Source organism: Peromyscus maniculatus, chromosome X (genome assembly GCF_049852395.1).
Source record: "Peromyscus maniculatus bairdii isolate BWxNUB_F1_BW_parent chromosome X, HU_Pman_BW_mat_3.1, whole genome shotgun sequence".
Classification (NCBI taxonomy): Eukaryota; Metazoa; Chordata; class Mammalia; order Rodentia; family Cricetidae; genus Peromyscus; species Peromyscus maniculatus.
The window spans coordinates 117,407,551-117,430,655 of record NC_134875.1 but is presented as its reverse complement, the minus strand read 5'-3'; the positions used below and the strand labels follow the sequence as shown (position 1 = coordinate 117,430,655).

The 23,105-nt window shown below is 37.3% G+C and overlaps 1 protein-coding gene across 2 annotated transcripts in view; it reads left to right on the top strand.

Annotated features, from left to right (window-relative positions):
- Glra2 (glycine receptor alpha 2) overlaps nucleotides 1–23,105 on the top strand; it is a 216,365-nt gene that overhangs the window by 72,809 nt on the left and 120,451 nt on the right. For both annotated transcript variants that reach the window (XM_006973195.4, XM_076561803.1), the window contains one exon: nucleotides 1,842–2,056. In XM_006973195.4, the coding sequence (XP_006973257.1) occupies nucleotides 1,842–2,056 (215 nt within the window). The remainder of the gene's footprint in view (nucleotides 1–1,841; nucleotides 2,057–23,105) is intronic.

Genomic DNA, 23,105 nt, shown 5'->3' with positions numbered 1-23,105 from the left:
GCTTTTCTTTCACTTATTAACCCCAAATGCCCCAATTTGCATATCAAATCAACTATCCTCGTATCTTAATTGTTGCCCATTCATGAAGCAAAGGGAGGGGAAGAGAACCCTCAACATTTAGGGTTCTTGATCCTGTGGAATAGGCCTGTGAGTGCAGCAGCTCATCTCCCCCAAATGCAGAAGAGAGAATTAGAAATCTTTTCCTCTTCTCTTACTGAGGGTTTGCTGTTGAATGAGTGTGAGGAAAGGTGTAGAAGACCTCATTAGTTGGACAGAAAACATAAATCTTGGCTGTTTCTTGCATCCACTGTTCACATTGCACCCTCAGGTCAATTTGCACTCCTAGCCTTAGTGGAAGAAAGTGATAATGACATAGGTCTGTGGAAAGCCAGAAATAGAGATGTTCTTTACAGTCCTGGAGAGCATTAGGAGTAAAGATGAGCACCGTCTGGAGAGAGTTCAGCTGACTCTAAAGTGAGGTGCTATTTTCAGCACTGAAAGACATATGTGGTGGGTAAGGTTGAAGTAGTGGCAACAAGTGGGCATCTGTTGTTGCCTGGAAGATTATACCTGCCCAGGAAAGCTGATCTTTTATTTCATATTCTCTGATCTGTTGATAACATTAAGTCTGATGGTAGAGAGGTAGTCATCAGTAACTGCTTTGGGTCTCTTGTGAGTAGAACAGCCCAGAGCAGCCAACAGCAGCTTCTCATGAAGTAGCTAAAACCTGATCCCAAGGTATTCTTCCCAATCTTCATGGGAAATAATACAAATAACCTTTCAGGTCTAACTCAAAGCCGATAAAGGAGAGAAAAATGTGGAAAGAGGCAAGAACATCTACCTCTTAATAGTAATGTTAAAAGTTATAGTATCTTCCTGTGCACTCATTGTTATAGATGAAGCAACACTGCAAACAGTTTCTAGGAATTGAATACTCTAAGGGTCTTCAAGCAATTCCCCAAAGAGTAGAAAGCTTCCACAATGAACAGAGTGTACACATACTCTATAAATGTACCTTTTGGTTTTACCACTGAGAATACAAAGACATACAATTATTCAAACACTCAGAATGTTCTTCTTACCCGGTAGGAGGTGTTGAGGGGCTGGGGACTTAGTTCAGTCAGTAAAGTGCTAGCCATGCAAGCATGTGAACCTGAGATCAATCCCCAGCACCCGGAGAATGGTGGCACATGATTGTAACTCCAGCACTGGGGAGGTGGACACAGTTATCCAGCCGACTCTAATTTGAGAGTGCCAGGTTCTAATGAAAGATTGGGTCAAAAGTCAAGGTGAATGACACCTGAGGTTGATCTCTGGTTCCACAAGCATAAACACACACGTGAACCTCAGCACAAACACACACACACACACACACACACACACACACACACACACACACACACACACAAACACACACACACACACACAAGATTGGTTTCAATGATTTCATATTATATAGGTTATATATTACACTGTATATAGTGTATGTTAATGGTTACACATTATATACTATATATTACATATAACACAAACATTTTTGAAAATTTTTTGTCAGTCTTGCAAACGCCAAAGTCTTGTCTAAAAGAATCTGCAGCAGATCCAGATAATATGATTTCAGTCTGAAGGCTCTTTAGCTCGCATATGCTTACACTATTATTTCCATTACTAGAAGAATTGGAAAAGTTGAATTGATTGTGTAAGGTGAGCATTTGTCCGCAACCTTCCATCTGAAACTTCCCCAATCTGCTTCCAATGTTCTTTATTTTTCAAAATCAAATAGGAGAGTAGAATGGGGGAAAGGAGTTCAACTAAGACTACAAATGATCCTTTTCTGCTTCTAGGCAAGTTTACATGCATTGAGGTCAAGTTTCACCTGGAACGCCAGATGGGCTATTATTTGATCCAGATGTACATCCCCAGCCTGTTGATAGTCATTTTGTCCTGGGTCTCCTTTTGGATAAACATGGATGCAGCCCCTGCCAGGGTTGCCCTCGGCATCACAACTGTCCTGACAATGACTACCCAGAGTTCAGGTTCCAGGGCATCTCTGCCAAAGGTAAGATATACCTTCACTTGGCAATAAGTGACCTGAGAGTCTTATGGACCAGAAAATTCTGTGAAGACAGAAATTTTGCCATTCCCCTATACTGTTGGACAGGCAAGTGCATTAAGAAAAAAATGCTGACTTTGAGAGTATCAAGACTCTGATAATATGGGAGACCCTCAAAAATGATTTCTATATTTATGTAAGGCAGGTCTTATACTGTAACAAATACTGGTTAAATAATGAAAAGTGTCCTTCTTACAAAATTCCCCAGCTCCCTAGAACTGTCCACAGATGTCATTTCTCATTTTGAAGAGTACATTGAGCTGTTGGCTTTGGTTTTCTGAGAGTGTGAGTCCGATTTAGTATTCAGCCTACTCAGTTTCATGCTGGTTGGATGGTCTCTCCAATATCCAGTTCCAGAAAAGAATTGAGATGTAATCCCTTATCATTTTTGGCTTGAGCTTATGTTCAGTTGTGTTACATTTAATGTGATGAAAAGTGTTGGAGCATGTACAGTGTTATTTCTGGTGTTTGCAAAATAAGATTTGTGGCTATGACAAAGGTGGAATAAATACCAAGGAAATAATTTTACAACTTAATTTAGTCTCATACTTCCAAAGGATAAATGTGAGGTTTCTATATTCATATGGAAGCAAGTAACCCATCTCTGACACATTTTAAAACATTTTGTGGAATAACAAATAGAATAATGTACTCGTGTCACATACCTACTGAAATACAGATGTCAGAAATACCCATGGCTTTTTTCAACTACTTAATTGCTGATCCATTTTAGTTAATAGAAATTCTAATCTTCTCAATGAATGCCCTCATGCCAAACAGGTTCATTTGTTTATTTCTCTCTAGCTATTACCTACCATCATCACTGCATGCCATAAAACTGCAGGATGCACAAACACATATTTTACAATTTAATAGACAGCTAAAGTATTGGTGACAAATTGTGAGCAGATAATGTCAAAACATAAGACATTTAACTTCCAACTGCCCATTGCAATGAAAAGAGTCATCACTTATTTGCAAAATGAGATTTTCAGTTTTGTAAATGTGTTATTCAGTCTATGGAGCTATTATGATTCTGCATCAACAGGCAAAACTATTGCTAAGTAAATTGTCACTGATCAGTGATATTTTTTTGTAGAGACATTCAGGAACTCAGATAGATAAACGAAGAGGGTATAATTTAAAATAATTTTATACTTGGCTTTGAACACATAGTGGTTAACCTTCTGCCACCAGCAGATTTCTCTTCCTACATGTGTTTTTAGTCTATTATTAAACAAATTCAACTCTCAGCTGACCATGAAGAGATGTGACTCATATGTATGATGGAGAGAAAGTGGGATTAACACACGAGTCATGGAAAATGAAAAATCCTGACCATATACTTACTTATACATAAACATATACATAAATATTCATTCATTTATAAACACTACAGTTCCTGAACAGATGGTCCATTGTGTTACCAGTCCAGCTGCCCCAGAGTCTACTGTGACACCCTGTACAGAATACACATGTATATTTTACTTGTTTATGGAAAGAAAGAAACATCATTTATGTTCACTGTCCACTACATAACTGTTGTTAAGAAATTAATGTATGCTTTTCACTTTCATTTCTGTTTACATCTGTGGACAAACCCCTTTATTAGTATGCATGGAGAATTGAGATCCAAGTTTTATGTCGTTCTCACAGGCTTAAAAATCTATCATGAGCATATCTTCTTTGCAGTGGTGCAGACTGAATCTAGTCTTACACACACATTAGTCCAGCACTCGAACACTGATGCAGATCCCCATTCTATGAGAAATCTCTAATAACTTAGTAATAGTCAACCTGATTGCTTCAGTTATTTATTTTACTATCTTATCTATTGAAGGACTTCTTCTTTTATAAATATGAAATTATAAATACATTTTCAAGTGACTATGTTGAAGTTTTGAGTAGAGTGAATGGGAGAAGATGTATGAGAAGATAACCAACAGCACGTACCTACCATGTATACAGGCACTTGGTCAACTTCATTGTATTAGGCTCAGCACCTAAAATACATGAGGCTGGAATTAGATGATTAATGAGTCCTCACTGTTGATTAATAAATTAATGAACAGTCATAACCCTGCCACATGAGACCATGTATAACATAAAACCGATCTGGAGTGGAATCCAAGCATGGAATTTTACAGAAAATGTTAGAGAACTTTTTTGCTTTATTTATTTACTTATTTACTGACAATTTCATGCATCCACATAATAAAGTTTGGTTATTGTCACCTCCCAGGTATCCTCTTTCAGCATCCCCCTCTTCTCCTTATACTTGTGTTGTTTTTTTTTTTCCCCACAATTCTGACTCCTACTTGACGTCTTTATTTGTGTGGGACCCACTGAGTTTAATTAAGGTTACTTGCATGAGCATGGGCTGGGGAGGAGGATTTCATGGAACATGAGCAGCAGTGAGTTCATTCATGGAATGACTAGAGTTTTAATATAAGGGAAATGTTATAATAATATGGTATGTACCATAAAGAAATGTAATTTGTCTAATATAGATTTCCTGTTTCCAAAATTTTCCAGCAGACTCTAGAAAGTTTAGAACATATGTATAATGATATACTGTGAAATGTAGGCAAGCCTGGATTTCTGTCTTGGGGCTTTCCTTCCTCCCCACCTCTCTAAGCCTGTTTACTTATTTCTAAAAATAAGAACATCTTTAGTTACCCTTTTCAAATATTAAATGAGGACAAGATGAAGCACTACCTGTATAAATTGTTTATTCCAGTTTATACATGGTAGGCACAGGACTCTCTCTAGTTATTGTGGTTGTTACTCCCCCCCCCCCGTTCATACCGTATTAGAAATGATTGCTCACTGAGATGGCAAATTCTATTAGAAGATTCACAAAGAGTCTTATTACCAGAAGGTACCATAGTTTTAGATGACCCATTATTTAGATCCTGTCATGTTGCCAACAAGACAAAGCAAGGTTTATCATATGTATTATATAGACAGCACATGCCCATGTTATCGATAATCTTATGAATGATTTAACATCCACAGGATCTGAATAAACAATGACCTAGTTGTTATGCAATCACTGCCATTGAACATACTCAGTTAGCTCTGTGTTCCCTGCCCTTGGAGGACACCTGAGGATTCCATAGATTGTAATAACATGTCATGCTATGTGACCCAAAAAAGCACACACACAAACACTCACACTATAATTGAACAGACAGCTAAAGCAAAGGTGACATATACATTGAAATATTACATTATAAAACTTTAAAAAATGATCACTGTCTACCAAAAGCTGTCTCGTAGCCAGTTCAACACTCTTTTCCTTTCTTCTAGCACAGTCCTCACCTTTGTCTTAAATGTGTGCCGTAATATAGAGCACCTTGCTTTTTTCACAGTTTATCAAGTTGTGTTTTGAATTCCCCAACTCCTGTGGCTTATTTGACCATCAGTGAAGACTGGAGGTCTAGGGGAGGGTAAAGGGTTTCATATGACTGAATGGAATGTTTTAGCTACAGGTGCTTTTAATAGCTAATTTGCAAGCACTGGTATGCTTCACTTGAACTTGATTTCCTCAAAGATTCTAAGTGGTGCCACATTCCACATCATTCCAGGTGAATAATAAACTCTTCTGAAATGTCTTCCCATCTTCTCTTTGTCATCACCTCCAGCAGTATATCCCATGCAGTTTCTTATTCCTGCGATTCTCATATTTAAGAACACATCCATACCATCTGACATACTGCCAATTTGATTCATATTTGGTTATCTTCTCCACCATTTACTTGGCCCATTAAGAACTAAGGTATTCTTGCCTTGATTAATGTCTCTGCTTTCACCTATTCTAGCTATCCTACTGTCTTCATATAAATCCCACACTACTGAGGACACATGTGAGATCTCAAAAGATTTCTTCCTTTTGAACCTTGGAAACTTATTATAATTTCAGCAGCTCAGTAAATACATGGCATTTAGAAAAGGTATCAGTGTCTTCTATCACAAGAGCCAGGGTGAAAGATCTTCTTCCACCTTTAGATTGTGAAGGACACCACAGCACTGGCATCACCCTCAAACTTCATTACTTCAATTAGTTCTTTTCTACTTTCTTAAATATTTTTCTTTTATTTTTGAGATTATAGTATAATTACGTCATTTCTCCATTACCTTCCCTCCCTCTAAACCTTCCTATATGGTCTTCCACAGCCTCTTTTTTTAAATAATTGTACATATATATTCCTAAATATAACCTGCTCAGTCTGTATGATGTTGCTTGTATGTATGTTTTCAGGGCTAACCATTTGATATTAGATAACCAATTGGTGTGTTCTTCCATAAAGATGACTATTTTTCCTGCTATCAACGTTCCATAGTTCGTTGTTTAATGTTGAGGCCTCTTCGGCTTCTCCCCACATACTTTGGCATGTCTCTTGTTTCCTTGGTATAGAGCAGTAGGTATAATCATCCTTAGACAATGTTTCCTCTTAGAAAAACCCTGCCCCTTCCCAGATAGGAACAGTGATTCTGTAATATAACACCTTAGAAATTCTGAAGCAACAGAAGTTTCTGTTGCTGTGCAATCATACCTAGAAGTAAGCATCCTTAATTTTAGATTTTATCTCTATGAGGGCAAGAACTTCATTGATACCACCCATGTTCAGGTATCTATGACTTAGCAGCACGTTTGATTTGTAGTAGGCAATTAGTAAAGAGTCAGTTAGTAAATTAATGAACAGTATTAAAAATAGCCAAGTTGTATTCTTGGCATCATTTAAATGGTGATTGATTCATCAGTTCTCTTACTTGATTAATGCTTATTGAGTATTTTCTTTGGGCCATGCATTGTGCTAGGTATCAAAGGAAGCAAAACACAGTCTTAACCTCAGAGGCTTATAATCTGGTAGGTCATTCAGAATGCTAGTGATTAAACAGTGTGGAATACAATAACATATCAAAGAGGACGTCTAAGCTAGTAACTGGCAGTGATGGACAGGGAAGAAAAGGAGGGCAGAGAAAGGGAGTAAGGCCAGTATTGGGCAAATGGCCTAAAGGCAAAGGAGGAACCTGAGCTGAGTCTACAAAGCACATAAAGTAGGTAAGGGAGGAGGAGGTAAATGTCATTCCAGGCAATGAGAACCTTTTACTCATAATATTTGGGCAACACATAAAATAGGGTGCTTTGAGGGGGTAAGAGAGACACGCTGGGCAAGTTTCCAGCATGCTTCATAAATTTCAAACTTGTTTCGATTAAGAAACGTGTGTTTATTGATTTCAAGTTAGTTTCCTGCCTTCCTGCCAAAAGAAGGGTTATTTTAGTTTGTTTGTTTGTTTTAGTTTTCCAGTAAGTTCAGTCCCTCCCCTAAATACAAGAAAAATCAAATAACATAGGTACCTTCTCATTTGAAGTTATCCAGCTGGTTTTGAAATATACATCTGTGCCAACATCTAAGAAAGAGTTCCATTGACAATGCTCTAGCCATTTCAAGCATGAAAGCCCTGCAGGCTGGGTGGATTATTTCTTTTCCAGCCCATGAGAAAATAGCAGGGTGAATTGAATGGAAGTCTGTGAGATATCAGGAAGACTTGATATCCAGTTCAGGTTAAATCATTATTTTCCTTTTTTGTGTGTTTGTGATTATAGTGGGACAATTTGAAGCTATGACCAACAGATTCTTGCATTGTTATGTGTGGCTGTAGTCCAGAGACTACAGAGATGAAAATACACATCAGTAGGGAACAGGTGCGGTGACCCACGTGTCCAGGTGCCTCTGACAGGTCCATAACTATCTCTTTGGAAAAAGGATGCAAAGGCATTGTCTTTAGCCTTTATTAACTAGGGTGCTCAATTTTCTGCACAAATACACTTCTCCCTTAGTTTTCAGCCATCTGGGCCAACTAAGGCCAGATGGACCATTTCGAGCAGCTGCCAAACTCAGGACAAGTTTAGAATTTAAAACAAAAGAGACCATCGTCTTGCTATGCTTGATTTTGCTTTACTTCCTATCATAATGCTTCTAACTAGAGACTGCAATTAAAACAACTGAAGGCAGGAAGAAAGATACTACACTTTTAAATAAGGTTTGGCTGCATATCTGTATTAGAGTAAGGAATACCCTAAGCTATTTGGAATAATCAGTGTTAGGTCATACTAATATATTAAAGAAGGATTAGAAGCAGTTTGTTTCCTAAGTAATCAGTACTTTTGACGTTCTTGGTTAAAATAGTAAACATGGAGAAAGCTAAGCTCTGACAAAGTGATCTGTGGGCCTTGCCTGATTTAGCCAGATGTCTGCATGTATGGGAGAGTTCATAAACTTTCCATTCTGCCATTTCCCAAGCCACAGCAAACTGAAGAATCATTGATGTAGGGAATCTGTGATAAAAATATGCAAGGAGATGACGTGTGTGAATTCTCTGGGGACAGAGCTGGAATGCCATTGGCACTTTAGTAAGAATGTTGCTGACAGCCTTTGCAGGGAATCTGACAGTGGGTACAGTTACCCAGGCAGTGCTTGTTATAAACTTCTACTAAGACTCTATGATTTGTTTTCTTTGGGGGGAGGGGTATATTGAGGCTCGAGATTCTTTTGAAATCTTTCTCATTATATTTTGCTAAAATGAGTAACTCTGGTTCAGAAACTACAAATGTCTTTGGTTCTTCTTTAGAGTAAATAGAATAATGAACTATTGTGGTATATACAATATAATGTGAGGCCCTTTCTTGAATGTTCAAGGTATAGAAAAGGAGGAACAAGGATTCTGACTTTGAAAATGGTATGAAAGACAATGAAGAAGACATTTTACAAAAATGGCATTGGGGCACACACTTTTAATCTCAGCACTTGGAAAGCGAAGGCAGCTGGATTTTTGTGAGTGTGAGGCTAGACTGGCCAAATAGTGCATTCCAGAACATTCAGGGGTACATATAGAGACATTTTCTCAAAACAAAACCATTGGTTGTAATAATTTCCATCTTATACAGAAATCCTTGGATGATAGCCTCCTCTTATTTGATTGTAGCCTTGGTCATATGACTTGTCTTGGAAAAAGGACAGTGCTCAGTGAAGACTTGAAATAGGGTTACACATTGGGGATGGCTATCTCCTGGTCATTTTAGGGTTCTTGTGACCATTGCTTGATGAAGAAAGCCAGGCTATCCATTTGAAAGATGAAACACTCCCCAGAGAGCTGATACTATCACTTGTCAATAGACTGCAGATAAATAAATAAATGCATCAGCCTACAACTCTGTGAAATAGAATTCATCCAGCCTCGCTGACTCTGGACCAAATAATTCATCCATATATGCAAATAGATAACTGTTGTCTAAAGCCACTAAATCTTTGCGGAGCTTGTTGCAGAGACAAAGTTAACTCTTACAGCCATTGATGAAGTTGAATGCAGAGGGTTACAGCTTCCTAAGGAAGGATCATTTACCTAGTTTGTGACTTCTTAAAAGAAGGGACATGAAAGAAAAAACACTTGAACTAAATTTCCTTGAATATCAAAGAAGATTTTTCTTTGTAAATACATTCCCTACCACCGTTCTGCTTTCAAGGAAATAACCAATACTAGTTTCAGTGTTTATAGAAAAAGTTTGAAATACTTTATGCATAGCCTTTATTTCTAATTTTCAAGCCACTCTCAAAATTCTGCCTCTTTTTGATAACTCAGTAAAGAACTTTGGAAAAGTTTCTTCATAGTTTTCCAAAAGAAGATCCAATTAGGCAATTCTTGAGGGCCTATCTCTACTTATGAAATGTCTGTCACTAACCAAAAAGTAACAGGATGTTACTAATAAGCATAGCTATTTGAGCCCTTACTAGCTACTGGGTAGGCTTTCCTTTTTAGTACATCCCTTTGTAATAAGTATACATCTTTCTCAGAGAGAGTCATGTGCCGGTATATAATCAGTGTGGTGTATTCATTTATCTAAAGGTCAATTATAATTATAAACTAAAAGAAATCTCAGCAATATACAAAATAGTGGATAATATTAGCAAGCCATCAACGGATCCATTGATTTTTCTATTCCTGTGTAAGAAAATTCAGAAGTTCATAGTTCTGTAGGTTGGATGTTTGGCAGTGTATGACTGGGCTGTCTGCTCATGTTTTTACAAGGCTAAAACTCAAACCAGAAAAATTGCAATTAACATTTCTTTCTTGAATGTACTTCTGTAGATTCCCAGCTCACTCTGAGAAAAACCTTGTGATGGTGATCAAGGGCACCGGTAATGTTTCATTTATTGTCTCTTGATCTGACCTCATATTAACCTATATCCTTGTTCATTGCTCCAGCCACACTAGCCTACTTGCTGTTTCCTGGCAATGGTACTTTTTGCCATCTCCAAGACATTACAATAACCACCTGTTCCTTTAATAATGTACCCCCCAGGCCTTCACATCACTTCCTTTTTCTGCCTTTTCCAAACATTCATTCAAACCTTCCTCTTCAGTGAAGACTCTTCTATTCCCCCTCACTTTACAGGTCTTCATCACCACCCTGATGTAGCTCAACTTTACAGGGTCATTTGTTTCTCCACCACACTGATCTCCTGATAGAAATAATGGGATTCATATCAAACAGTATCTTGGATTATATTTATTCTACACATCCTAGTTCCCCTGATAGGACTAAAATCTCTGTGAAAAGGATTTTATCTGGCTCACTCCCTATGGCAGAACTTAGCTCATAGTATATGTTCAGAAAGTGATATTTAAACACACAAGCAGGTATACACTTCTTTACGGTTTAGTCATTGAGCATCATCCAGTTAAGCTTTTCCAGGACACAGAACAAATCAAAGAGAACCCACATGATCAGGATCCCATCTTTATTTAACTGGCTGTTCTTTGTCACAGACAATCATGCCTGTGTAGATTATTCTCATATAATAATACTTTTATAAGGTTTTACTTCTATGATAGTGAGAAGTAGTTTTATATCCAGTTTTCTTTGGTAGATAGTCCTTATACAGTTTTCTAACTAAGGAAATAATTAAATAATGGTGTAGATAAGAGAGCATCCAGACAGACTATTTTTACCTCAGCTTTGCTTCCTCAGCACTGTCACAAACAATTTGGAGGTTTCTTGGTGTGCTGACTCAAGCACCCATTATCATTTCTCACTTGCCCAGTTTGTTTGGATACAAGCTTATATTTTACCTTCTGATAAGGTATCCAGAAGCCTCCTTATCTGGACTTTCTGCAGTAGCTGTGCTCCAAAGGTACAGATGCACACTCTTTCAAAGGCACTCAAATCCTGGATAGTTAGCTCCCTGTTTGCCAAATTTTATTGTAATAATTATTAATTATTAGTAGTTCTCCTTTCTCTCTCTCTCTCTCTCTCTCTCTCTCTCTCTCTCTCTCTCTCTCTCTCTCTCTCTGCTTCTCTCCTCTCCTGTTCTATCTCTCCCCACTATGTGTGTGTGTATATATAGATATATACACAGCTCCAATCTATAAGTAAAAATACCAAAACATAAAGAAAGTAAGCAGTTTGCGATGGTCATGTTTCTAGCAAGTGAAAAACCAAGATTTTGTTGTTGTTTGAGACAGAGTTTCTCTGTGTAGCTTTGCACCTTTTTTGAAACCCACTCTGTAGCCCAGGCTGGTCTCAAACTCACAGAGATCTGCCTGCTTCTGCCTCCCAATTGCAAGGATTAAAGACGTGCATCACCACAGCCAAGCTTGAAAAACCAAGATTGAAACTACTTGTCAGTATTAAATACTGTAAAAAATAGGAAGACCTAGAATTTTCAATTCAATCCCAGTGTACACACCATGCTATCTATGAATGAAAGTTTATGGCTGCAAAATAAGTTCTTTGCTAGGTTCCAATGTCCATAAACCTTTGGGCTATGCTCATCATGTTCACTGTACATTGTATGCAGCTGACATGTTTATTAATAATTTGATGAAGAGACAATGTTAACCAGGTTGCCGTTTCTTTTTCATATTAAGAATACTTTACAATGTTCATGAGATTTCCATTACATTTCTTACTTGTTGACAATAATATTCATCCTCAGCATAGCTCCTAACTTAGCCCTGTTGCTACTTATTTCCTCTAAACCCTCTGGCCCTCTAAACCAGCATTTTCATCAATTCACATCATGTGTGATTCTGTTACCCCCAACCAGGTATAAGATACTAACTATCATTTAGTGGTAACTAAAATGCTGAAAGAAAGGAAACTGGTAAATCATCAACAAAAAAATGGTTAAACAGACTGTGGTCTATCCATACAATGAAGTGCAAGATGGGATGAAATGCACTCACAAATAACAAGAATGAATTTCTCATAATTAATATTGAAATTACCAAGAATGAAAGGATATCATTGTGTGACTTTGAGCTCTTAAACATTTTGAGGCAGAAAAATCAATCTATACTGCTCAAGTCATAATTATACTGTTTCATAGTGTCTAGGAAAATTTATATTCCCACTAACAATCCATGAGATTTCCTTTTCCCTAAATATCCTATCCAACATTTTTTTTTATTTTATGTTTTCTTGGTCATGGCCATTCACACTGGGACGAGGGAATCTTAATTGGAATTTCCCCAGTAGACACAGATATTTAACACTTTGGGTAAATTTATTACCATTTGCACTTCTTTTGAAAAGCCTTGAGTTTACTCACCTGATTGTTATTTCAGTTTCTAAACCAGGTCTTGATATTTCCACCATTTGTATTTCTGCTGAGAATTGCTTCAGATATTGTCAGCTCTTTTTTACTTTCATATGAAATTCAGGATTATTTTTCTATTATGTGAAAAATGTTACTGGAATTTTGATGTGGGTTGTATTAAGTTTTTATATTAATTTTCATACTATAGACATTTCCATCCTATGAATTCTAATATCTATAAGCACAAGAGATATTCCTATCTTTTAGTGTTTTCAATTTCTTTCCTCGGTGTTCTCATCGTATTATTCTTTCATGTCATTCAGGTTTATTTCAAGCATTTTTATGTTTTAATATTGTTATGAATGAGTTCTTTTTTCACGATTTCTCAGCAAGTTCATCGTTGTATTATAGAAAGGCTACTCATTTTGGACAATACATTGACTTTCTAAAAATTATTTCTTTTAATTTTTTGAGATTACAATTAAATCATTTCCTCTGTTGTACCTAGAGTTTTCCTGCCTTGCCCACAGTCAGGACAAATCTTTGTCACCTGCCAGTCCCACAGCCGCTCAGACCCAACCAAGTAAACACAGAGATTTATTTTGCTTTCAAACTGTATGGCTGTGGCAGGCTTCTTACTAACTGTTCTTATAGCTTAAATTAATCCATTTCCATAAATCTATACCTTGCCACAGGGCTCGTGGCTTACCGGTACTTTACATCTTCCTTGTCCTGGCGGTGGCTCCAGGCAGTCTCCTTCTGCCTTCCTGTTCTTTTATTTCTCTTCTCTGTTAGTCCCGCCTATACTTCCTGCCTAGCCATGGCCAATCAGGTTTTATTTATTGACCAATCAGAGCAACTTGACATACAGACCATCCCCCAGCACAGCCAAGTGCAGACCATCTCAGACACCTGCACTCAGGCCCGTGGTCCTAATCATCCTCTATGCGGACCTGCTAGGTAAAGCCACGAGGAACCAAAGAACGGGCTCCCACAGGACATACAGAACATCCCACAGCACTCTGTCCCTTTTCTTTTTTCAAATCCTCCAAGATATCTCTGCTTACTCTCTTTCAAGTTAATATCCTTTCTCATTAATTGTCGTTTTATGTATATATATATTTCGATATACATGTATATTCTTAAATATAAACTGCTCAGTCTGTATAATGTTACTTGTATGTATATTTTCAATAATGACCACTTGATATTGAATAGCCAATTGGTGTGCTCTTCCCTGGGGGAGACGATTTCTCCTGCTCTCAGCATTTCTTAGTTGCCTGTAGTTCTTTTCTAGAGTTGAGGCTCCATGAGTTTTCCCCCATCCACTTTGTCATGTTTATTGTTGTTCTTGTTCAGCTCACATTTAGGCAGTCATGTTGGTGAGACTTTATAGGTGTACCTTCTGATATGCCTAGGAAACACAACCTCACATAAAACTCCCCGATCCTCTGGCTCTTACAATGTTCTGCCATTTCTTAGGCAATCATCCCTGAGTCATAGGTGAAGGCATTGTTTTGTAGATGTATCACTTGGGACTGGGCTCCAATACTCTCTAAAGTTTTTTGTAATGGTCTCTATCTATCACAAGAGAAGTATCCCTGATGTGTGCTGAAGACTACACTTATCCATGGATATAAGAACAAATAGTGAATTTGGGGGTTGTGCTAATTTAATAAAGTGGTGATTGTAGGGTCTCCTCTGAAATCCATGACTTCACTAGCCCTAGGTAGTTGGCTAAGCTTCAAGTAAAAGGCATAATTTCATTCCTATTGAGTGAGCCTTAATTCTAATTAAAAAGCTACTGGTTACTTCCAAAATATGAGCACCACTATAGTACCTTTAGGGTTATTGTGCCTTGCTGGTCATCATTGTGGTTCATATGCACTATAATTGGGTAGGACTCTTGGTTGCCTCTCTAGCTTGAAACATGCAAAGCACCTTCTGGTACTATGAAATCTAGTCCTCAGAGAGGATACATTCAAATAACATCTTGTGACCTCTGGGTCTTGTGTCTGAAGTGCATTGTGTCTCTGGGAGACAACCAAGGGTAACAGTAATAATCTATATTGTTTTGAGAGTCCACTGGATTTCTCTGATAAACAACTTGAATGGGGATTTCTCATGCCTGGTATTGGGTTTTTGTTAACTAGAAGCTGGGTGTGTGGTATATATGTTTCATTTATTATTATTATTTTTTTTACAATACTATTCAGTTCTACATAACAGCCACAGATTCCCTTGTTCTCCCCCTTCCTGCCCCCTCCCCTTCCCCCCAGCCCACCCCCCATTCCCATCTCCTCCAGAGCAAGGCCTCCCCCAAGGACTGAGATTGACCTGATAGACTCAGTCCAGGCAGGTCCAGTCCCCTCCTCCCAGATTGAGCCAAGCGTCCCTGCATAAGTCCCAGGTTTCAAACAGCTAACTCATGCAATGAGCCCAGGACCTGGTACCACTGCCTAGATGCCTCCCAAACAGATCAAGCCAATCAACTGTCTCACATATTCAGAGGGCCTGATTCAGTTGGGGGCCCCTCAGCGCCTTTGGTTTATAGTTTATGGGTTTCCATTCGTTTGGCTATTTGTCCCTGTGATTTATCCAACCTTGGTTTCATCAATTCTCGCTCATATAAACCCTCCTCTTTCTTGCTAATTAGATTCCCCGCGCTCCACCAGGGGCCTAGCCGTGGATGTCTGCATCCAGATTCCTCAGTCCTTGGATGGGGTTTCTGGCACAACTATTAGGGTGTTTGGCCATCCCCGTCACCAGAGTAGGTCAGTCCCGGCTGTCTCTTGGCCATTGCCCGCAGTCTTTTTTTTTTTTTTTTTTTTTTTTTTTGGGTTTTTCGAGACAGGGTTTCTCTGTGTAGCTTTGCGCCTTTCCTGGGACTCACTTGGTAGCCCAGGCTGGCCTCGAACTCACAGAGATCCGCCTGCCTCTGCCTCCCGAGTGCTGGGATTAAAGGCGTGCACCACCACCGCCCGGCTGCCCGCAGTCTTTTGTGGGGGTATCTTTGTGGATTTCTGTGGGCCTCTTTAGCACTTTGTTTCTTCCTTTTCTAATGTGGTCTTCATTTGCCATGGTCTCCTATTCCTTGTTCTCCCTCTCTGTTCTTGATCCAGCTGGGATCTCCCGCTCTCTTTCCCTCCACCCTCGCCCTTCATTGCTCCCACTCATGTCCAGGTTGTTCATGTATATGTTTGATTTAGTGCTGAACATTCTGCATTCTCTTATTCCTTGCACCTTGATCAGTTGTGGGTCTCTGGGTTAATCACCACCTTTGGAAAATGGCAGCTACTCAGATGAGGGTTGATAGATGGTGTTTATTTATAAGTATAATTTTAAGTCATAAATAATAATACTCTCCATTTGGCAAAATAATAGTAAGTAGGTTTTCACTTAAAGTCTATGATATGTCTAGCCATAGGCTCTTGGCCCAGTAATGGTGACAGCTATGGGTTTTCTTATGAAGTGGGATTTAAATCCAATTAGAAAGTGGTTGGTTACTCCAAAGATGTTTGTGCCACCATTATACCAGTGGGTATGTTTTTCCATGCCAGTCATTAAAGTAGGTCTCAGGATTCATAGCATGATTGATGATTGCTTTTTTTTCTTCTAGTAATTTGCATAGCACCTTTACAATTATGAATACTAACCAGTGGGGATGAAGCTTCCAGATGAAGAATTTGAATTTTGATTGAACTAGTGAACTTAGGAAATTATAAAGTAAGAACATGTAGCTTAAGTGTAGATAGACAAACACAGAAGTAGCCAACAAAAGCCTTTCTCATTTTGAAGATACAATACAATTTGACATTTGGTCCTCTTGTCTTGTTAATATTTGATAAGTAATACTCTTCTGATATACTCTATTTAACACCCTATGACTTACTATACTATCCTAATTCTTTTCTGCTAGTTTTTCCCCTCAACTTAGTTATTTTTTCTTATCTTCATGCTCCTTGTTAGATGAATGCTCTATAGAAACCTTCTGTAGATTTCTGGAGTTTCTCCCCTCCTGCAAAATTTCCATTCTAATACCCTGACACATAACTATAGTTTCTGTCAGCTCCTAAGTCATTCCTTCAGTTTTGAGACTGGACTTTGTTTAAATACTCTCTCTGGATATCATGGCCTGAAAAGTCTCTGAAGACAGTAATGCTGGAGCATCAGTACGACTAGTCTCAGTGTTTTCCATTTTTCAAAGAGCATTGTCTATTTTCTGATATCTAATGTTTTCAAATTAATTTTTAATGTACTCAAGACCTGTTTTGATTCAGGACAAAGGGTAATATTTGCACTGGTAATATAGTGGTGAGATTAGCTACCTTCCAGGAAAAATTGTAAATCTGACCCCTGTTATTCTATCTTGACAAGAACTAGAAGCCACTGCCATAGTTCAGAATTTTTGCTTTAGTTAGAAAATTTGACACATTAATAGGATGTAAGTAAATGGAATATGACAATTTGATAATTGAAATAATTATTGGAAATGGCATGAACTTGTAAATGTTAAAAATATGGTTGTTTTAATCAATGGAGACTGAATTTATTAAATACATAGTCTTTGAACTCAAAGTCTGAGGACAAATTTTTATGAAGGAATTAATAATTGGCATGCATAGACATTAATATTTATATCCTGAAGGAGAAGTGAAGTTTACTCTAAAAAATGTTTCATCAAATGATCTGTTTCAAAGTAACATATTCTAATGTGTTTAGACTTATCATTGCTTTAGATTCCTTTTTTTTAAACTTCGTGTTAACTGCTTTGAGGAAAGAACCTATGTCTCCTGTTCAGCAGCTCCACTTCACATGTCAAAATATCATACCTGCTCTTGTAGATGTTGTCAGACATTCACAGTTATACTTCAGTTAATAGTCAAGGTACATCTACCATGTTAGGCAAATGTGGTAGTGTGAATGTAATTGCCCCTATGAGCTCATAGGGAGTGGCACTATTAGGAAGTGTGGCTTTGTTGAAATAGGTATGTTGAAGGAAGTGAGGAGTGTGCTTTAAGGTCTCATATATACTCAAGTCATGCCCAGTGTCCCAGTTCACTTCTTGTTGCAATCTGATCAAGATAGAGAACCCTCAGCTCCTTCTCTAGCACCATGTCTGCCGGCATGTTGCCATGTCCCACCATGACAATAATGCACTAAACCTCTGAACTTTAAGCCCCAATGGTAAGAGTTGCTATGGTCATGGTATCTCTTCACAGCAACAGAAATTCTAACTAAGACAGAGTATTGTACAAAATAAAATGAGATTTTTTTCACCAGGTTAGATATATGAGAAAGTATATCAGTCAGCAAACATCAACTACAAAGGGCCAGAAAGCAAATACTTTAGGTTTACAAGCTATTAGATGCATGCTACAGCTACTTATCTCTGTAGTTGTTGCTTAAAAGCAATTATAGACAATAGGTAAGCAAATGATGTATTCCAGCAAGACTGATCTAATAAGAAAAATATAAACAGAACAATAGAAGTGTTACAAAAGTGAAAAGAAATGTTATGGGATATCATAGAAAAGAGATTTGCATGTCAATACTTGGTTTGTAAATAAAATGAATACCTTGATGTAGGCAGCAGTATTTGAGTAGATACATTTATAATAGGATTTCAGTAATCAGGAATGAGGGGAGAAAACCTGAAATAAATAAGTGACCCACATACTAGACAGGTCTTAACATTTTAAACAATAATTACATACTAGTTAAATTTGGGTACTCACTCTTCCTACCACAGAGAAGAAACCTAGTAGCATAGTAAAATGCCTATAGGATTAATAAACAAAACCATACACTCTGCCCAAACCATTGGGATTTTCCAGATAAACACTTAAAACTTAAAAATGGTTTGAAGACCAGCCTACTGACAAGGAGTAGAAATGTTTACTACTTACAAGATTAACAACTTTGTTTTTCAGCAAGGCTTTGGTAAAAGATCTTGCAATTATGCATAGGTTAATTCCTTTAATTCTCTCATTTAGATTTGACCATAATTACTAGCCACTTGAAATACAGCTTCTAAGTTGCAATTCTCCACAGTCTATCTTAGGGAAAAAAATCCATATAGGTAAGTACTGGGGTCTTATTTTTAATCAAAAGGTTAATGAAGTGAATTAATCTTTGTGTTTGAATATATTTTGCATGAAATTTGGAATAAATAATTTAAATGAGTTCAAATCAAATCAGTGTGATATTAAATGAATATTAAAGTTTAGGAAGTAAGTTAAATGCTTGTGTTCTATTAATTATGTAGCAAATGTAGTCTGAGAAGACAGGAATGCTTAGAAAGATTCTAAAATCCTCCTCTCACATCTATTGACAAATTGAATAAAGATAGTCAAACAACACCTAAACTTGAATTCTGACTATGTAAATATGGCTGATAGTAGGACCAAAGTCCTTAAATGGTGAGCTTCTAGAAGGCCAAAAAGTGACACCATCCATCTGCAGGGTCTTTTTACATAATCCCTGTGTTTCTGTGACATTGTGTATGTGGTAGCTTATGAGCAGTATTGTTCTTTTGTTGATAAACATCAGCAAATAAGTTAAAGAAAATATGAGAGTCAACAGTGTATCACTGTTCAAAATCAAATATGCTATATAATAATGATATAATGTAGACTTCAAAATATTAGAAAGACTTTTAAAGACTGTTATGTCTATTGGAAACATCTCCTAAGAAATTGTTTTAGGCAGTCTGTCTCCTACTCCCAAACAATGGGGATCAAACACTGAAGTCTGAATTGAGAATAAAAAGAAGTCCCAGCTACACATAGACAATATAAACACTGTTCCTGCTTTATTTTGGCCCATTTGAGATTGACTTAAACTAAAGCAAACAACAAAAACAGGATGCTATAGTGTGTGTATGCCCAAGGGTCATAGGACTCAACTGAATGAATTCCCATTGGCCAAAGATGGAAATATTCAAGAAAAAAATAAAATAGTATTGGATTATAAGCTATATAGAAGACTATATATCCATGGACCTGTGCTGGTCATATATTACATATTAATTATTGAATACTATATCTTATATGTTACATAAAATGAATGAGAGACTAGAAACAAGTATCTCATGCAGATAAATGTCAAATAATCTGTATAGATATTATGTTCCAATGGAGTAAATCATATCCCCTGATTGAATTAGGGCTTTTTATGACAATTTCATTCTAGCCAGGAACAGTGATATACAGCTTTAATCCCAGAACTCAGGAGGCAGAGGCAGTCCTAGCTCTGCAATGTGGCAGCCAGCCTGGTCTACATAGTGAGTTCCAGGCCAATTTGTGCTACTTAGTGAGATTCTGTTATCGATGTAACGGTCTTATTAGTAGCAGAGGACAGGTGGTTTTCAATGAATTCTCCCCACATTGGGCACCAAATGTAGATGTAACAGTCTTATTAAATAAGAAACACAGAGCAAAATGCAGAGTTAAAAACCCAAGAGGTCAGAGCACTAGCTGAGAGCTGAGACCAAGACTGCCTTCTTACCACCCTCTACCACTGCCATCCTTCCCCTGAGAAAGAGACCTACTTCCTGTGTGTCTGTCTTTTTATTGACTTTCTGTTCTGCCTTCTCATTGGTTGTAAACCCAACCACATGACCTCCTCATCACTGCCTATCTATACAGACCTCCAGGTCTCTATGGTTGGTATTGAGATCAAAGGCGTATGTCTCTATGCTGGCTGTATCATTGAACACACAGAGATCTGCCTTTCATGTCATCAAGATTAAAGGTGTGCACCACCACCACTCAGCTTCTGCTATGGCTTGCTATTAGCTCTGACCCCCAGGCAACTTTATTTATTAACATACAAATAAAATCACATTTCAGCACAAATAAAATATCACCATATTCTGTCTAAAAAACATAACTTTATCATAAAGCGCAAGTATATAAGGGACAAAAGTACCTAATAAGTACTGCTTCCACTAGTAATAAGCCATGTTGATAAGATGTGATATGCTGTGACATGGTGTGATGAGACTGAAACTTACCTCTGTAGTCTTCCCATAAGTCCATGGTTTAGACATGAGAAAAAATTCTATAAGTCTAAATTGAGAGACATTCTAAAAAATTTCTGAGCAATACTTTTAAAACCCATCAAAGTCATCAAACAGGAACATTTAGAGGAGAAAAGTAAAGTCTAAGAAACTCGTAAATAAAGGCAGACTAAAAATAGATAATGACGAAACATCATGTAGTATCCTAGACAGAACCCATGATTAACTAAATCATAAGCTAATCGTAGGTCCTATGTTCACCTCAGAAATTGCTCTCAAGGGAGCAGAGTCTTCTCTCTCTCTCTCTCTCTCTCTCTCTCTCTCTCTCTCTCTCTCTCTCACACACACACACACACACACACACACACACACACACACACACAATCACACATTAATACCACACACACGAAATACACTTGGCTAACCAGAGGTCCATCATGTAGTTAATAGGGCTGTAGACCAAGGAAAAGGAAAAGCTATCTCCAGAATAAAGAATAATGAGCAGGGTAGATCAGTATCTACCCATTAGAGGTATAGCAATATTATCGTAAAGTATCTAAAATTGAGGTAAGATACAGAGTTAATTTGACACATAAATAATTAGTACTTTTGAGAATGTGCAAATCCAAAATCCCTTATCTAAACTTTTAAATCTCCCAAACTCTGAAAACCAAAGGGTTTCCTGTAGCTCATTTGGCAGCAAAACCTATTGGAAACTGATGGGAGACTAATTATAGCCTTTACATATTGCATTTAGTGTGAATATTCATACCGTTTTCTAAAGAAATATTAATGTGTTTGATTACAGGGTCTTCCCTAAGCCCTACTATGAGTAAATAATGTGTAATACATTTTATATGCTACAGTATTACCTTAATATAATTTGAAAAACTCTGAATTGCAATGCATAATTTCTCTCATGAGATTCATAAGGGATAAGTTTGTAATAGTAAATGTATTGAAGTACATAAATGTCTATTTCTATATAGCACTGAAAAGAAGAGCTACAAAAATAAAAAAACAGGAGAAACAAAAAAAATAAACCTTGAAACATTGGAAGAAAAAAACATAATGTCTCTGCTCTGCTCTGGGAGTAATATAGACTAACCTCATTAATAATACTTTATTTTTATATAATGTCTACACTCTTCAAATTTCTGTTACATTCTTTATTATTATATTCATTAACATAAATATTGGCAACAAGCAGGGTAAGCACTGTTATACTTTATTTTTTACAGAAAATAGGAATAACTAGAGAAAGTTCACTAGACAAAGAATACAGTCTCACTACCAGAGCTGCTAACCGCTAGTTCAGTAGTGCACCTGATCTGTGCACACAGTACCTATGGTGGTAGGTTTATTCAATTGGCATTTTCAAAGTAAAACTATAACAAAGCTATTTCATCTGTGCTTTCTTTGGTGTTTGGGGGACTGTATGAAAGACAGTCTGTTCGAAATCCCTGTGAGTGTGGTGGTAAGAAGAGGAAATAGAGTCAGGAAAGTGTCCAATGCAACTATAGTATACTTTTAGCAAGATCTTCAAAGTTTGAAGATACTTTCATGACTTGCTTTGCCTTTGCAAATTATCCCGTCCATTAAATAGATATTCCCTTCAAAGTTTTGTAGGTCATTCAAATAAATATGTAGGCATTAACTGATAAGGAATTTTATTTCTTTTTTTTTTTACTTTCTAATTGTAACAATTAAGATAATACCCCTTGCAACATAGGTACCCATTAAGCATTTACAGAGTGAATAAATAGATCCTAAAAATTTCAGTGAGGCAATCTTTTTCAATTTCTAGAAAGTCCAAGATTAAATCTCTCTTTGGATCTGAGTCTCTTACTGACCATATGTGGCCATGGCCAAGCCGGTTGTTAAAATAACTATCTGTAATGTTAGTGTGAAGTCTAGAATGACATATTTTTACATGAAGTTTTCTATATCATGTAGTATTGTAAAGGTAATTCCTTTCTTAAACTTAAACTTCTGCCACTCTTCCCTGAGGAATCACCGAAATTTTCTTTCCCAGGGGGATTTAAGGGTAACCATGACCCAGATGCTGAGAAACATGAAACTATAAACTAAAAATCCTATGGAAGCAGGGAGTCATTGTGTTCTTAGCGTAGCACAGAACTTGACATTAAACAGATGCTCAGTACGTATTTATCAAATGAAAACAAGAGAAACTAGAGGGAAATGGATACTTTCCCATTGAGGGAAATCCCACACCAGTGGAAAAGGAATCATCAACACTTGAGTATTTCAATTAATCCCTGTGTGTTTTATAACTTATTTTCTCATGTAATGTAGTTGCTTGTGTTCTTCTGTATCTAGTGACAATGTTTTGCTATTTTAGGTT